This window comes from Hibiscus syriacus, unplaced genomic scaffold (assembly GCF_006381635.1).
Source record: "Hibiscus syriacus cultivar Baekdansim isolate YM2019G1 unplaced genomic scaffold, ASM638163v2 tig00110332_pilon, whole genome shotgun sequence".
NCBI classification, from domain to species: domain Eukaryota; kingdom Viridiplantae; phylum Streptophyta; class Magnoliopsida; order Malvales; family Malvaceae; genus Hibiscus; species Hibiscus syriacus.
In genome coordinates this window covers 9,028,454-9,047,126 of record NW_024062688.1, presented here as the reverse complement: position 1 = coordinate 9,047,126, position 18,673 = coordinate 9,028,454, and the positions used below count along the sequence as shown (strand labels likewise).

General features: G+C 34.2%; 3 protein-coding genes across 3 annotated transcripts; all 3 read left to right on the top strand.

Moving 5' to 3' along the window:
* Window positions 1–3,752: 3,752 nt before the first annotated feature.
* On the top strand, window positions 3,753–9,862 carry LOC120119744 (phosphatidylinositol/phosphatidylcholine transfer protein SFH9-like). Its single transcript, XM_039139558.1, has 16 exons — window positions 3,753–3,798; window positions 4,044–4,191; window positions 4,286–4,598; window positions 5,609–5,708; window positions 5,900–6,166; window positions 6,240–6,317; window positions 6,420–6,521; window positions 6,636–6,685; window positions 6,780–6,879; window positions 7,034–7,123; window positions 7,225–7,308; window positions 7,457–7,538; window positions 8,162–8,550; window positions 8,641–8,715; window positions 9,404–9,560; window positions 9,650–9,862. The coding sequence occupies exons 2-15, from the start codon at window positions 4,185–4,187 to the stop codon at window positions 9,455–9,457; spliced, it is 1,791 nt and encodes a 596-aa protein (XP_038995489.1). The 5' UTR covers window positions 3,753–3,798; window positions 4,044–4,184; the 3' UTR covers window positions 9,458–9,560; window positions 9,650–9,862.
* A 4,397-nt stretch (window positions 9,863–14,259) lies between these two features.
* On the top strand, window positions 14,260–15,099 carry LOC120120105 (E3 ubiquitin-protein ligase RNF34-like). The gene has a single exon (XM_039139837.1). It carries the CDS (start codon window positions 14,260–14,262, stop codon window positions 15,097–15,099), a length of 840 nt encoding a protein of 279 aa, XP_038995768.1.
* A 1,537-nt stretch (window positions 15,100–16,636) lies between these two features.
* LOC120120104 (villin-2-like) lies at window positions 16,637–17,218 on the top strand. The gene has a single exon (XM_039139836.1). The coding sequence runs from the start codon at window positions 16,637–16,639 to the stop codon at window positions 17,216–17,218; it is 582 nt and encodes a 193-aa protein (XP_038995767.1).
* Window positions 17,219–18,673: the final 1,455 nt, after the last annotated feature.

Below are 18,673 nucleotides of genomic sequence, written 5' to 3'. Positions count from 1 at the left end.
ATAGAATTACTGGAATGATGTATTTTGTGTTTAGTTGGTTTAACAGGAATGTAAGATTACCGTGTTTGGTTAAAGGAATAAAAGATTATTGGAATGTATATTTGACCAAATTATCCTTATTATATATTTGTATAATATTACAAATTGTAAAATATTTATATATTTTCTTTAAAAAATTAAATTCATAATATTTATATATATTTTTTTTACAAAATTAAAAATATAAAAAAGGTTTAATGAAAGAGTAAAAAAAATTTTAATCCCTGAACTTCATATAAAATTTTAATTATAGATTTTTTTTGTATATCTAAAATAATTTAAAGATAAATTTTTTATTTAATCTTCGTAGAATTTTTATTATTCAATGACAAAAGAATGATATTTTTTGAAAAAAATAAAAATTTAAGGGAATTTTAGTCCAAAACGCCGGTAATGTTACAATACCTAAGAGAAGGGAGGTAATGACATTTCCGATAATATACCAAAAAAAATCTACTATTGGTAATAAAACATTACCAGGAATGAGATTCCCGGCCAACCAAACATGGGAATGTGGGATTCCCATCCCATGGAAATCCCACAATCCTTGAACCAAACACTCCCTTATTATTTCTACTTTCAATTGAATTAGAGTAGCTTCAAAGTTGTGTCTAGTTGACCCCTCAAATGTTGCCCCCCCACCACCACATAAACAAATAATCAAAGGCCAACTTTGACCACTTGCTTGTCATCTTTCCTCGAGTTAGGCCGAGGGGCTGCCTATGGATGTAATTATTGTTTGAAAGTGAAAATATATAAAAAAAAAGTTGACATTATGTGGTCACCATCTTCTTTATGATTAGAAGAATTAGAAGAATGCACTTGAAAGTTATTTCATCTTATTGTGTGATAACTATACTCGTCTTTATCTTTTAACAGATTATGTAAAGAAAGAAAACATATTAGCAAGTAGCATCAGATTATCAGTAGAGATAACCAAGGACAAAACATCTCGAGAAGGGGGTGATGTAAGCCAAGTTAGGCTCGAGAGAACGATGGCAAATTGGAGTAAATCATCGTTAGGTTTGGTGAAGGGAAACGTCGATGGAGCAGTATTTTACAACGATAGCACAACTGCAACGGGAGGTGTTCTCCGAAACGATCAAGCTGACTAAATTTTTGGTTTCACAAGAAGTATATGCAACTGCTCGACAGTGATAACGGAGTTATGGGCGATCCATGATACATTAGAGCATGGATGGAGAAGCTTTACCTGATTGTTAGCTTACCTTGTTTCTCTTGTACAATATTATAAAAAATACAATTATAAATGTTAAAATATAATTTGTTTTAATGAAAACCTAAAAGTAAAATTGGATGCAAAGGAATATGAAATGGTCAGCTTGAGGCAATTCTTATGGTGGTTTGATCATGTGCATGAAACTAACACATGAATCTTTACCCTTTGCTTGTACCGCACCCAACCACGCACGCACCATGTCTTACCCTAAAGTACTTAGCTTTCGGTATTTAACAAACCACCTTTCATTTCCCCTCTACATCTCAATGGGGCCTTAGCTGCAATAAATTATTCTAGTGTTTTCCTATTCCTTATTTTTTCCCCATTAAAACATTACTTCTAAAACTTATTAAGTGTTAAACATCAAAAGCATTTTCAAAATTTAATGTCAGCATGGGACATTTTGTATCTAATTGCACCTCATAAACGTGTCTGGTTTTATGTCCCTCTTCTTTGATATGCGAGGAAAAGCGTATTTCATAAAAGATATTATTCTTTTTTTTAAAAAGTTATTATTTGAGATATATAGATCATGTTTGTTGTTCTTTTACAAATAATATTTTATTTTCTTAATTTTAAGCTATAAATTTTACATCTTAAACCTAAATATGACACATTATATTAAAATAAACAGAATTATATAAACTAAAATTTACACAAATTACTATTAAAAAAGTGCACAAACTATATATTAGATTAAAAAAATTATAATTTATCAAGTATCAATGAATATAAAAAATTTTGAAAACTCAATTCATTGTCGAACAATGATATTTCAGTAGTTAAGGGGATGATTATTATTCCTAGAGGTTATGAGTTTGAGCACCAGAGATTGTAATGTATTTAAACATTCATTGTCAAATGATTGAGAGATTCTAAACCGGATATTATCACTTATAATCACCCTAAATTAATAAAAAAAAATAAAGTTTATTTCCCTTAAAAGTTTAGCAAAAAATTTCGAAAAACAATATGTACTTTTAAATTGATTTCTTTTTCATTTACACTAATCTCTATTTATATCTCAATAATTTATGATTGATAATTTGTTAGTATAGTTTTTTGAAGGCATATGTCAATTATAATTTCCCTTATTATCAGCCATTTATTTTCAATATCAATGTCATCCCAATTTAATGTCAAATTGATTTACACTCCTAATTATTTTTGCACTGCTACAGTTTTATATATATATATATATATATATATATATATATAAAACAGGGCTAAAGAATTTTTATATAAGAATTAATATTTAATTAATGAATTAGATGACGGTACATTATTAATAATAAATTTAATTATAAAATTGTATTATGTTATATACTATCAATATAAGAACTATACACCGCCAATGCATCAAATGCTCATTCGAAAAAAAATATTTTTTACATTGTAGCATATCAAATTTATAATGTTCTCATTAAATTTGTTTATAGAAAAATTCATATTTTTTAGATAAATTTGTTTTATTCATCCAAAAGGAATCCATTAGTACAAATTCATATCAATCTCAACTGATTTGTGGATTTTAGGAACTTTGCATTTTTATTAAATTTATTCTATATTTATATCAATTCAAAATTAAATTATTTAATATTCACATTATTTTGAGTTTAGTTCTTCTAAGTTTGAAGTTTTGATTTTGATGTAAAATTATTTAAAGTTTAAATTAATTTTTAATTTAGATTAAATAAAAAATAAATTAAATAAATAAAAATTATTTAAATTCAAATTCATCCTATCACAATTTTAATTTGAGATCAAAATTCACATATTCCAACGCAATATTGATCATATATTTGAAGAAATAATTCCACGTGAATTAATTATTGTAAGCGCACTTTCTGTCGAATTCCATAGTCCCACTGTCCCACTAGCCAACCGTTATCCACGTGGCAGAACCTTAATGGTATCTGACGTGGAACGTTACCAAACATTTTTTTATTACAATTTAAAATAAATACACAAAAGGGGAAAAAACCTAGATTGCTATTGGCTTGCACCGTCTAGTTTTTTCGGGTACCCTGGATTCCACCGTATCTGATAATATCTGGTAACGGCCGTAAACGTCGAAACCCCGCTCCCGCCTTGGCGGAAAATGGAGGGAAAAAACCAAAGCAACGGACAAAAAATCGGTAATAGTTGACGGGAACCACCGTCACTTGATGAGAAGGTGAAGCGGTGGTTTCACGCTACGTTCCGAAAGCGAATTTGTTTTTTATAAAAATATAAAATATATTAAAAAAAAACTTTTTGACAACGACACGCCTCAGCTAACTGGTCTGGCCCCAAAAAAGATTAACAAAAAGAAAATAATTATTTTACTTTATTATTCTAGAAACAATATAGAGAGAAAAGAAGAAAAGCCCGCCTCGCAACGTAAAGCTAGCTCTGGCTCCGATTATTATTATATTTGTTTATTTATATTTATAAGGAAATAACGAGAGAAATCGAAAATTCAATCACCCGTTAACCTCGCTCAATCCGTGTGGAATGAATGCGGTATCTTTTTCAAGGTATATTTTCATATGTTTCCTATTTTCAGTGTTTTTTTATTGATGCATTAATTATGTCATTGAAGATTTTTTTTTTATATTTTTTTTCTTTTAATTGTGTTTGTTTGATCTTCATTTTGGATCTGACGTGATTTCATTTCGGTTTTTTTTGCTTTACCTTCATCTGACCAGTAATACTATATTGTCCTGCTGATGCCGATTCATTTCTTGTCATTTTCTGGTAAACTCGATTTTGTTTTCTACAGCAATCAGCTGTAATAGAGAATCGCACAGATCTGTAAGATTTGGTAAATTATAAGAGTGGCAGCATCTCGTTATTTCTGAGATTCTTTGTTCCCGTTTGGTTACAGAGTCAAGTTTGATCACGATTGCTGATACAGATTACAATGCCTGGTAAATTATGTTTAATTTTACTGAATTTTGATTCATGTCGAGATCGGAATTGTAATCGCCGATTTTTTTGTTGATCTGTTTTGATTCATATCAGGGGAGTTAATAGAATTTCAAGAAAATGAGAGGTTTAGAAAAGAAGGGAATTTGGATTCCGAGATTTATGAGGACGAGAGAAGAAGATCAACGCGAGGGAGATCTCTGAAGAAGAAAGCGATGACTGCTTCGACGAAGCTAACACACGGTATAAGGAAGCGTGGAAAACGCGTGGCTGACTGCAAATTCGCGGCAATTTCTATCGAGGATGTGAGGGATGCGGAGGAGGAAAAGGTCGTCAGAGCATTTCGCCAGGCATTGCTTGCCAAAGATCAGCTCCCCTCAAGTCATGATGATTACCACACTTTGTTTAGGTAATTTAACCAACCAGGTGATTTATATTAGTACATGTTTTTGTAGAAAGATATGGTATCTATTTGCGAGGTTAGTTCATATTAAACTATGTTGATAACACGAGGAGATCATTCCATGTACACAAATCTGTTCTGTTTTAGCTTTCTACTAATATGTCCTGTTTTAACTTTCCAGAAATCTCAAGCTTTGAATTGTTTACAATTGAGTATGACTTTGAGGTAGAATTATGTTGTGCTTGAAATTATTTCCTATTTGTTCTATAATTTTCTTGTATTGTCTTAGAAATTTGTAAATAATCTCTAAACTAGAAGAAAAATTTTGGATTTTTTATTTTAGTATGACATGTATAGGATATGTAGGTTTCCAGAAACAAATTCATTAGAATTTTAGAATAAAATATAAGAATTGTTTCTTGATTTCTTACTAAATGTTTTCTTATTAAGAGCAGTGGCATGGTGCTCTATATCACATCATCTACAGTTTAGCTATTTCATGGACTGTAACTGTCCCTTTTATTGAGATTTGCTCTTTGTACTAGCTTTCACTTTTCATCATCCCATCTTTAGCGGAAATAATTTGACAAGCATATCACTAAAATGAACTACTTCTACTGTCTAGCTCAAATGTCTTAATAATAGCCTCTTCTAATAAAAATAAGGTTTTTTTCTTGAATTTTTGTGCGTTTTTATAAACATGATGCAAACTTCTTTGCTGGAACTGTAGTGAAGCATGAGATTCTGAGTTTGCTTTTGAATAGAAGTTATTGAGCGGAAGAGTCACCTACTTAATCTTTTAATTTCACACTAGGCTAGACTTTCAGAACCATTAGACTTGGAAGTAGAAGCTGCGCTTCATATCAAGTTGTATTTTTAAAAATATTTATGCCAGCTTATCCAAATAGAAAGAAGATAATAATCGTCTCAATTCCCCCTCCTCCCATAAAAGAAAAATGATTCCTTGCATTCGACTATATTCTTTCATTTAAAAAAGCTGGTAACTGTTATTGCAGATTTTTGAAAGCAAGGAAATTTGACCTTGATAAAACTGCCCAGATGTGGGAAGATATGTTGAACTGGAGGAAAGAGTATGGAGCAGATACTATTATACAGGTAAAATGCACTCTTCTTATCTTATTTAAACTTTCTTAGTCAAATATCTACCGTACTATTTATGATTATACAACGTATACAAGCAACTGTTTTTATATTGTTGTTTACGGAAGATGTGTTGTGATGTCTGTCTTTTTTGTTTGATGATTCTAATTTTCATGGTTTTAACAGATGCTCTGATGTATATGCAGGATTTTGTGTATGACGAATACGAAGAAGTTCAGCGCTGTTACCCCCATGGTTACCATGGTGTAGACAAACAGGGGCGCCCTGTTTATATTGAAAGACTTGGTAAAGTTGACCCTACCAAGCTGATGAAGGTTACTACAGTGGACAGATTTTTGAAATATCACGTGCAGGGCTTTGAGAAGGCCTTTTTGGAGAAGTTTCCTGCCTGTTCTATTGCTGCCAAGAGGCATATAGATTGTACAACCACAATATTGGATGTCCATGGGTTGGTCAGTGTTCATAAATTACTGAATGCATAAAATTCATTCAATTTCATGTTTCTCATAATTCCTCTTTATGCAGAACTGGATGAGCTTTGGCAAGGTTGCACATGATCTTGTAATGCGCATGCAGAAAATTGACGGAGACAACTATCCTGAGGTGGGTTCATTGTTTCATTAAGCAAAACTAACATATATATATATCTAAATTATTCATGCATGATGTCCTAAACTGTTACTAATATCAGCATTCTGTCTACAGACTTTACATCAAATGTACATAGTTAACGCTGGAAATGGATTCAAACTATTATGGAACACAGCAAAAGGCTTTCTTGATCCTAGGACTACAGCAAAGATTCATGTACAAGAATTTGGGAACATGTGATCATGAAGAATATATATTATATATATTATCCTTTTTCAACTTTTGAGGGTTGGGTTCCAACTAATCTGCTAGTATTCTTTGATTATACAGGTTCTTGGGAACAAATTTCATAATAAATTATTGGAGATTATTGATCCAAGGTTGTGGTTTCTTCTGTACCGTTGCTGAAATGTCTTACCGCCTGCTGGTTTTGACCTTTCTTACTAAACTCTTTTGTGAAAATCTCCTAAGCAGCCAATTGCCGGAGTTTCTTGGTGGAACATGCTCATGCCCTAATGATGGAGGCTGTCTTAGATCTGACAAGGGACCCTGGAATAATCCAGAAATAATGAAGGTACGATCCTTGGCTGTATTGAAAAGGAAAATGAATAAATAATTTTAGCCTTTGGCATCACTCCTCTCTGTTCACACATATTGATGTCTAAGGAAACCCCTGATTATTATTTTATGCCCAAAGCTAAAAGCCATTGCTTGTATTTTGTTTGCAGTTGGTACGGTTAGGAGATGCCCTGTATTTGAGGAAAACAGAATGTTCTTCTGATAATGAAAATTTGGAAGCCAAACTTCTATCTACAAAGGTTTCTCCAACTGCCTTTTTATTGATCAAGTTCCCTTGTCTTCTGTCAATTTATCTTTATTTAGCTTTGCATCTAGTTCCATTTAAATGGATCTTTGGCAGGTTGCAAGTAGTGAAGTATCTTATGCTTCCGATGTGAGGCCAGATACTTCTGGTTTCGTGCAGTTAGTGTCACTTTCTGAAAAAGTAAGTTTTTCAAAGTAATTGGCTCTGCCTCACCACCATTCTGGCTTTTCTTTTAACTATAAGAATTTAATCGTTATAATTTTTCATACATGCTTCTCCTGTGATACTCTGCAAAAGTATTATTTAATCTTTATAATCCTTGTGTCAGGGAAGGATGAATGCTCTTAATTCAACGCATGACATTATTGAACCAGAAAATACTGCAAGAACTGAAGAAGCCAATTCAACAAGTGAGTAATCACTCAGTGGTCCTTGATGAACATTGTATTTGTGTTTATGTTCTCGCTTTGAATCAGATCATACTTTTATCATAGTAAACCTCCACAAAGATCGATAAGTGGAGAAATAAAGCATAATTAGTGGCAATAATTAGCCTTTCGAAGGTAAAGGAAAAATTATGGCCATCATCCATTCTATTAAGATATGGAAGTTGGTAGTACTGTGTTATTCTTTGGTTATACCGGGCTTGAACTTATATGCCCAATCAAATTTTGAAGTGTGGCTCTGACTCTTAACAGATATAGTTGGTCCTACATCATAGTAAATAATTACCCTGTAGTCCAACAAGGGCAGCATCAAAACAAAACTAGTAGCCCTTATGTTTACTGCCATGTGTAGGATATACACTATGTTCAATCAGCCATGCTTGATTAATTAAGATATCAAGCCTGTAGTTCTCTGTTTGAACTACTCAATCAAAATTTCAGGTTTTGACTTGCAGACTGTTTAAGAAGCTGACTTGTCTTTATTGCATTATAACATCATCTCCGTTTTCTCAGCACTTGAACTTCATATTGGCTACGCTAAGTTTCTTTCCCACTAGAGCTTTTACATTATCTGTTGCTGTTGGCAGATGATGCAACTGGTGGTGTTACTCTAAGGAAGAAGTTTGTCCTCCATGTAATAGATTTTGTGGTTTACTTTGTACTCAAATTTTTGGCATGTGTATTTTTCTTTGCCCCTGGAACGGGAAGATTTTCGGAAGCACTAGATTTAAACCCACAAGTAGGAAACCAATCTAATAACCAGCTGGCAGATTCAGGGTCTCAAGAAAACAGTACTTCGACTGAATCAAAAGAGGACTCACTCCGTCCATGTTGGCAGAGGCTACAAAATTTAGAAACCTTGGTAACTGAGCTTTGTAACAAACCCACAAAAATTCCTGCTGAAAAGGAAGACATGCTTCGTGATTCATTAAGTCGTATTAAATCAATCGAACAAGATTTACAGAGAACGAAGAAAGTAAGACTTCTGTCTACAATGGGTCTTTATTGCAACCAGTTTTTGTACCTTTGAATGTTCTGGTCATTAAACACGGACTTAATTTTGTAGGCATTGCTTGCAACTGCATCAAAGCAAGAGGAGCTTGCTGAGTCATTGGAACATTTAAAAGACAACAGCCTGCCTGTAAGTTTCTATTTTTTTAGAGAAGAAAATATAAAACTGGATATGAATGGATTTGGACAGTTAATTCAAGGAAACTAAATGGGTGACAGTAGTCTGTTCTGATTACTAGACGCCAGTCCATTTAGATGGCAAGGACGCCAGGTGTAAGCCGGTATGATTGACATTTGGACTTTTAATAATAATTAACAAAGAATGGTGGGGTGCAAATAAGGTTTAACCAAAAGCTATCCCAGATTATGATGAATCTATGTTTTATTATTAATAGGTTTGGCATATGCCTGAGTAACTGAACTTGAGTTACCCATTTCTTATATCTGAAAGAATTTGGGATATAAGCATATTCGTTTCCTTCAAAAAGGCTGTAAGAAATTATCACCTAGTTGTAAAGCATGGGTTAGATTAATATATACGCCTTCTTTGACATTGAAAACTAATTGAACTCCCCTAACGAATCTTTCTCTAGATTCATGATTTTTTCTTCTTCTGAGTTTACAATTATCTCTCGAATTTGTATTATCGTTCATGGAAATATGTTGTTTCCAATTACTCAATGTATTTTTAGTTCAAATTATTTTGTATATTTTCATTTTTTACAAAAAAAAAAAAAGGATAGAGATATTAGCATGAGATTGAGTGCACTTGGATATCATAGAATAAAGTGCATATTCTGATGGTATGGCATTTGCAGAGGACAAACTCATGTTGGCGAAGAAACTACAAACCTTTGAATCCAGGAAGATGAATTTGCCTTTTTGGGTATCCAATTATGCAATTTCTATTGTCAAATCAGCAATGCTATAATGAGCAAGATATGCTAATCTGTGGCGTGATTTGAGCAGCAGCAGGTTGTCAAACTATTTCACATTAGTCTCGATTTTCATCCCCATTCTGAAGAATTCTATCTCATGTCTGTTATTGTTTTGAATTTGGGCAGTCAAGGTGACGCACCAGAGGTTTGACGTTAACGGAGAATAATAGTCCATGGAAATAAAATCTTTCTGACAACCACAATAGTAGTTAGGGAGACAGTTGTGCATATAGTTTTTGAAGCTTCTGTACATAGTCACCCACATTTCTTTATTCCTTTGTTTTCTCAGGCAGTCATCTAGAAGAACAATGTTTGAGATCACACAGTTAAGATACATAGCCAGTTGTTACTTTCCTCATTGTTTGGAACAATGTTGTCAATTTGCCCTTCAACTTTATGAGTTGTGTTGTCCTTTGATCAATAGAAATCATCATTGAATGTCATAGTACTGTCGTCTACATTGACATGATAATCTATAATACTAATTGATTATTGTCGCATGAAAACAAATAAATTAAAATGCATTGCCTCACAAAAAAAATTCAAATACCCTGCACCCGGAAATGGAAAATGATCAGTTTGGTTTTGTGAAAATTCTGATATGAGGACTTGTATTAAATTACTAAAATTACATGCCCTCGCTGCAGTCGGTCAGAGATTTGCCACTCTGATAATATTCACAATTAAATTTCTTGAGGCTTTTGCCCGTAACAACCATTGCTACCCGCTTTCATCTGTAAGCCCCTATAAGAATACATCCACTTTTATCTACTTGCAAGTAGGGATGGGCATGGGTCGGGTTTTTGGTCCATCCGACCCGAGAAGAAGGGGATCTCCACCCGTGACCCGACCTGATAAAATTAGTTTTTCACCCGACCCGACAGATAATTTAAAAAATCCGACTCGACCCGACCCAAAAAAAAAAATTATTCAATAAAAACAGTGATTAAATTGAAAAAAATAATATATAGAGGGGTATTATTATAATTATTCCTAAATATTAAATATATAAGGTAAAATTATATATTTTTTCCGAGTTGGGTCGGGTCGGATTTTTTTCACCCTGAACCCGACCCGATCCCGAAATTTAAAAAAAAAAATCCAACCCGGTCGGGTTCGGGTTAGATGCACATCCCTACTTGCAAGTTGCAACCAAAAAGAAAAAAAGAAAAGAAAAGAAATAGGCCCTCTCCTGCCACATCAGCTGAAAGACCATTGAAATAAAAAGGGGAATAAATTACAAGAAATTGGAGATAAGACCTATGCACAAAATAAAACCAAAGTAGGAACAAACTAGGGTTTCAAATCGCGGTCGTTTTCGGTTATTTCGGATTTACCGTGATTACGGCCGTCGCGGGCGCTATTGCGGCCGTCACGGGTAACTCGGACGGCGGCGAAACCGCTATATCACGACCGAAATCGCAGTCGCGGACCGTTTTTTAAAACCCTACAAACCTAAAATGTCCCCTTTTTTCCAGTGAATTTCTATCCAGCAAATAGCAGCCTCCGCTTTCAGACATTCCAACACCGAAATGAACGGAATAACCAGCTTCATCTGCATTTATACGAGATGTTTGTGATATAACCCCTTTACAATTTCCATCATCTTGTATAATGCTAAGATGGGAACAAGATGATGGAAATTGTAAAGGGGTTATATCACATTCCAAACAAGATAAGAGCATTTAAAGAATCAACACGAATGCCAAGTAAATAAACAAGCCAAGGGTTTTGGTAACAAACATAATACCGATCTATCTTTAACGTGCATCCTCAAATCATTTATTGTTATTAGCACTGCTGCCATTGCTACCTCCACTCGCCGCCTGTGCTGCCTTCTTCGCTGTCTTTTCTTGCAAGGCCTTTGCATCTCTGTGAATTCACCATTCATAAAAGGTTAAGCCAAATTAGGTTAAATGATACAAAATGAAATGAAAAGGAAACCTTTCACGGCGTTGTTCAGGGGTCAATCCATCGTCCTTAGAACCACTCTTCCCTTTGCCGCCTGTCCTGGATTGAGCCCTTTCCCGATCTTTCTCTCTCTGGTTGCCACATTAGCTTTAGTTAATGAATCAACAACAAACAAAAACAAATGTCTATTTTATAAACTAATCTTCTGATTGTTTCAATGGTACAGGAGTAGAGCAGATTAGAAGGATATGAGTCATTGTTGATATTCTGGGGTACCAAACAGTGGTCTGGAAAGATCAATGCCTGCAAATTTCAAACGATTGATAACCCAATCAAACAATAAGAAGCAAAATAAAGGTGAAAAAATGAAACTGGTGAAGAACGAGAAAGATTAAAAAAATTGAAAGAAAGAGAGTTGTTGTAAGCCAGTGCAACCCTTTATACACGTGTACCAATCGTAAGCAATAAAAGACTCTGTGCTTTTGAAGTTACGAAGAGGCTCTGAGCTTTTGGTTGCACCATTGATGAGGTATAAAAGGATAAGAAAAACTTTTTTCTAATACGAACGCTCGAAAATCTAAAATAGTTGGCTCACAACTGAAAGTTGAATGACCAAAATGTAAATTTCTCAAAAAAAGTTAACGTCATTTATGGTCCAATCAATTAATTGAGTGACTCGGTTGTGACTACTTAAAATATAATGACTCAATTGTACAGTTACTAATAATAGAGTGATTTGTAGTATAATTTACCCTAGTTTTCAGAACCGGACCGGTTAGCAAACCGGCTATACTACCGGTTCACTGGTTCAACCGGTCGAACCGGTCTGACCGGTCGAAAGAACCGAACGACGTCATAACTATTTAAAAAATTAAATAAAAATACTAAAAATATTTAATAAAAAATATTTTTTATATCACAAGTCATATTCAAAGTAAATTATAACATATATAAGTTAAAAACCATAAATAAAGTGAAACAAAATGATTCAAATTAACTACAACATAATATTTAAGGTAAAATATATTAAATAATAAATATAATTATATAACTATAATTAAAAAATAAATTTGGGGCTAAAAAATTATAACAAAATGATATTGTTTGGTTTATTTTTTTTTTTTTTAAAACCAATCTCACATGGCTAAGAAACATAGAAGAGCATCCCAAAAGTCTAAAGAGTAAAAATATGAGAACAAAGCAATCTCACATGGCTAAAAAACATAGAAGAACATCTCAACTAACTTTTATAAATAATGGAGGTAATTTGACATTTAAAATCATGGAGCTTTTTGGTGAGCATTGAGTGAACTATTCTTTCACTTCATTTAAGCTCGAATTTTAGGCTTCAATCGAGCTTCTAAATTTTTTTTGAGTTCAAGTTTCAATATTATATTTCGAGTTCGAGTTGAACTTGATAATTTTTAGCTCGTGAGTTTGAGTCGAGTTGAGCTTACTTTTAAAGTTTTCAAGTTCGAGTCGAGCTCAGCAATACTCGAGTTCGACTTGGCTCGTTTAACAAACGACGTCGTTTGGTTTAATTTTTAAAAAAAAACAAAATTAACGGTTTTTTCTGGTTTTCAGCCGGTCCGGTTCAGCGGTTCCGATCAGTTCACTAGTAACGGTTCAACCGGTATAGATTGAACCGTACTAGACAACGATTCTCGGTTGAACCGGCCGGTCCAGTCTGATTTTCAAAACACTGTAATTTACCAAAGTAAATACAATAAACATTTTGTAAAATTAAACACGACTAGTTGGAGAAAAAACAGATTAAACTAACAATTTGCTTTTATTTTCCGGGAACCAAGGAAACTAGAAAAGGCCCCTCCCCTAATTTCCCCATAAGACTCGGACTCCATTTTCATAACCTCTCTTTTATCTCTCCCTTCATTGAAAACAAAAACACCAGAAAGAAAGGCAGACACAAAACGGAAAACTAAACCATTGGTTTGAGACAAAGGACATCCTTCTTCAGTGCGTGTCCCATCTTTTCTTCTTTAGTATTTCATTGCATTTTTAATAAGAAAAGCTGAGAAAATATGAACGGTTTGGTTATCTGTCTCGTATTATGAACAAAATAATCATCTGTAGTTGTGTTTTACAGGTGAATCATTGAAGGCTGTCTGTGAAATGACACTTGTTCTGCGAATGTAAGTCCCCACAAACTGCCACGCCGATCTTTTTTAAGGTATCCTTCGATCACTAAGTAATAATGATACACTTTTACTCACATCTAGGTATACGGACAAAATAACTCTCGATCTCTGTACAAAATAATCTTTATTTTTTTCTAAAACATTTTAACATTTTAACTTAAATGTTTTATTTTTTTATTAAATAATTTATATTTGATAAAAATCGTTAGTTGACTAACGTAATGTATGTTAATAATATATTATTTTTATAAGTGTTTAATTATTGATGTCGTAAATGTCACATCATCACTTTGAATGTCATTAAATGTGTTACATCATCATTTGAATATCGTTGTATATGTTACATTATTTTTACATGATACGACACATGCTATATCAATTAAACATAAGTAAAAAGCGTCATATCACTAATATATATATATATTAATCATTAGTTAAACGGTTTTCATCGACATAACTTAAAAATTAAAAATACTAAAAAAAAGGGAAATACGAGCTAAAAGATTAATTTATAAAAATGTTGGAAATTAATTTTGTGATTATAACTTAAGTTTATTTCACCTTTCATCCTCAATCCATGAAATCCAACAACTTAATTATTTTTCTTCTTCTTTTAATTGTAACGTAATAGAATGTGGTAACAGGAGGCTAACGCTTTTTGAGCAGATGTCAGCAGCTGACAATGGCCGGAATAATCCGGTTCAGCCCCGGACGCTTCTGGATATTATAAAAGACGACAGGTCCATCAAGGACAAGAAGAGTTGGAAAACGTTCCGGGACAAGCTACGGCTCAAGCGAGCCGGTTCTGCCTGGACCTCCTCGGTCCGTGTCCCTGCTTCCGATGTTAACGTTCATACTAGCAGACCCCGGTCCTCGCCACGTGGTCCGCATTATTCTACCACGGCTACTGACACAAACCACTCGGAGGATAGGGGTGAACATGTCTCGGCTTCTAACCCGAAAGACGGTCCACGCTCGAAAAGCTTGAAGCCACTAACGATGGTACGACATCCATCAGGTCGAATTTCCACCAAGAATGACGACGACGAAGACGACGATATTGAGGACGAAGGCGATGATGATGACTACGGATTTTCGGGAGAAGAGGAGGATGGATCAGAATCACCTTTAGAGGCAACGGTGGAGAAGAGGTCATTATCCGCTAGGGAAGCGGTGGCGGCACAGGAAGCAGCAGAAGCAGCGGCAGCGGCGGCGGTGGGAGGAGAGGAGCCGGTGAAGATGTCGTTGATGGACTTGTTGGGGGAGACGGGGTACGCAATGGGAGATGACGAGGAAAACGAGGATGAAGAGGAAGACAATGTGTCGGTGTCATCCAGGGGAGGGATGGAATATACGTGCTGCGTTTGCATGGTTAGGCATAAAGGATCGGCGTTCACTCCATGTGCGCATACGTTCTGCCGCCTTTGTTCAAGGGAGCTCATGGTTCAGCGAGGGAACTGCCCTCTTTGCCATGGCTACATCTTGGAGATTCTTGATATATTTTGATTTTTCTTTTTCTTTTTAAAAATCCCATGTTCCATTGAGGAATGAAATAGCGTGTGTAAAACAATAGCACTTCCCACTCTCTTCTTTTGATTGGGTTTTGTTTGTGTTTTAGATAATAAATAAGCCAAAAAAAAAAAAAAAGATTGATTGAGTTATTGAGATTGCAATGGCAAAGTGGTTGAATCTATTAGCCCAGATAAGGGAATTGGTTGATGCTACTCATATCATGTTCTCGTCTCTATGTTCCAAATACGTATACAATAGGTAAACACCAAATGTGGGAAGCTGATCTATAGTTTGTTAGTTCCATCCATTCATCCAAATATCAAATAAAAATAAATTGGTTTTTTAAAAAAATTGGTGGCTAAAAAGAAAAATATAATGTTGTATACTGATTTAACTTCTTCAATAAAATCTACATCTTTCGTCTTAAAATTATTATTTCTTTTTCAAATTTACTAATTTGGATTTAAATCTTTTTAACCTTACAACCCTTAAGATAAGATTTCTACAAAGACTATCAAAATCTTGAGCTCAAACCTCTCTAAAAAATCCAAATTTAACAAAAAAAAGAGTAATGCTCACAAGATTGAGGAGTTTTCACGCTTACGCTCAACATATTTAAACACTCGAGCAAATGTAACAATAATGACTCACAAGTATTTGTTTTACAAGAGAAAATAAGACTTCGAAGCTTGATCACCATTTTTTATACTTGAATGTTGGTTTATTCTTTCATGATGTTCTTCCATTGATTCTTGTTTTCATTTATGTCCTCTAATATCTTGATAGGGAAGACGGTGGAGCAAGACCAAAACAGCATTGAAACTGAGTCGATGTTACCTGTGGCAATCAAAGGCACACATGATGGGTGTCAAGTGCTTGATAAAATGCCAACACAAGTAATTGATGCAATGCTATCCATCACTAGTACCCAACACTTGGAAATTGGTTCTGACCGTGAGTGGTCTGAAGAACAAAAGCTGGAATGGCTAATATCTGAACCAAGTGAAAAACGTCTATTGTTTGGTTCTGATCTTCCTATAACAGAAAAAAATGCTATTGTTTTGGATACAATCAATGTCTTGGCAGAGTTTCCGGCAGACAATTTTGGAGCATACGCCATTTCAATGGCAACTGCCCTTCTGATGTTCTTGCTATTAAGTTCATGTAACGTGAATGCCATGTGAAGCAACAATTAAGAGTTGTTTGAGAAGCTAGGTTTGCCTACATCAGTTCAAATTAATACTTTTACACCCTTAATGGTTGATTTTCTTTGGGTAACTCAAATAATTTCAACTATCTAGTTACATCCGCGTTTAAAGAAATTTGTTCTAAGATGTTTAGGGATGTCAATAAACATGTTAATTTTTTTAGCCTTTTGTGTTTCAGCTTTTATTGATGGGATGTAGTAGGATTCAAATTGCTATGAATTTGAGTGTGACTGAAAAGGTTATTAGTTCTTATTGTAGGCTAACATTTGTTTTGTTGGATGCAAAAGAATGGGTTACTACATACACGTGAATTTTTTCACATCATGAGTAAGCGAGAGACTATAAGATACAATACTACATCTAAGACTTTAGTCATAAGAGATCTTCTTGCAATTCAAGGAGTTGATCAAAAACCTAGGCTTCAAAAATTTGCTGCCCTAAATATTGCACATAACAAGATTGATTCTTGTGTGTATAACATACACTTTTGGATTAGGAATGACGCCACTCAAAATGAAGTGGAAACATTTGCTATCATATCAGTTAAGCTAGATACAATGTTAGGAGGGAGTGCTGCGCAACAGAGTGTTCTTCAAAGCCATAAAATTAGCAAATTTTTGTTAAACTCTAAGCCTTGTATTGTACCATTTGAGAGTAGTGTCGCTTTTGGATTCAAAACATCAGAGGAAGAGGTGTTTGACACACGATTGGATGTATACAACAGAAAGAAAATTGTCAATTTGAAGCAGGTTATTTTTGCTCGATTTTCACTAAATCACGATGATGTATCTATCCTGGACGTAGAGAAAAAGATTTATCAGTTCAATGGAGAAAACTTTAATATTTTGGATAGGGTCAAGGCATTAGAAGTTATCCAGTTTCTAAAGAAAAAGTATCATGCATGAATTTGTAGTGTTGGAAAGTATACATGGTATAGTGCAAATACCATGTTAAGTGGGTTGGTGGAAGATAAGAAAATTATGTTTATTCATCTAATGGAATATGTGGGTGTATTACGTTGGACTATTCTGGATTAAAGTATAAACTCTAGGGAGGAAGAATATTCTAATGGCTATGAAAGATCAACTCTCCTTAGTTGGTATAGAGAAATTATTGACAGAACAATCATTCTCATCAATGTGGTTAATGCTAAAACTTAAGAGGTTAATGATGCAGATTATAACATTCGTTTGTTATTTGGGTACACATCGGTTAGATCAGATTCAGTTGCGGGAGAACTTAGATTGTCTAAACCAATTGAAATTGTTTTCCTTAAGCTTCAAATGGTAGAGATGCTTGCTCTTATCAGAAAGGCAATAGAAGGTAATGTACTAAATGTTGTTGAAGCGATTCCAAAAGTTGAAACCCAACAATGTGTTTGGGGCAAATATAAAAAAGATGTAGGGTATAAGTTTGGGTCTATTGAGGTTGGTCACAATGGAAACTTGGTGAACTGCAAAGCTTTGAAATATTATTGTTCTAATTTCAATACCAGTCATAATTTAATCTTTTGGAGTGCTCTAATCTTGCAGCTGCCAATCCACGACCCATGCCTAGCTATTGGGTTTCTACCTCTTTAATCTGATGGTCTTCAAGTTGGGCAACTTGTTACCTTGAAACGGAGAAATGAGAGGCCAAAAGATATAGGAAAGAGCAAAGTTTCACAAAACAATGATGATGTGTCTTATGAAGTGAATGTGAATTCCGATAAACCACCTACTCTGCTATGGTGTTCAAAATTCACAATGCATAAGGTCTCAGATATGTTGCAGAACAGAATAAAACAACATGCTGATAAAAACCGAAGTGAACGACAATTTCAAATTGGAGAAGAAATATACCTAAGATTGTAACCTTACTAGAAGAATTTACTTGTACGATGGATGAACTTGAACTCAAATCAAGATATTTGGGAAGCTCATACCAATCTCAGGCCTCAGTTTCCAAGTTTCGATCCTTGGGACAAGAATCTACTCGTGGAGGGGATATTGTCACGAATGAAGGAGAATAACAAAACAAAGGGTTCATAAGTGAAGCGAAGGAATTAAGGAAATCAAAGAAATGGTTAGGGATTTTGAAAAAGAGAAATGATGAATTAGAGAATTCGATTTTAGAAATTGGGGAAAAAAGGATTAACATGGGATTAGAATGACGTAAGGCACAAATGGACTCTATGAAGAAAAAGAGAGCAAGCCCAACAGTGAATCATGTTGGGAGCCCACCAGAGATGTCTTCCTTAGTTGTAACATGAGAATGAAGTTGTTACAATTAATTATAGAATGTACAGCTGTCGAGAATCTATTAGCCATAGTACATTGTAATTATATAAAACTATGTACTGAAGGAGAGAAATCTTATTT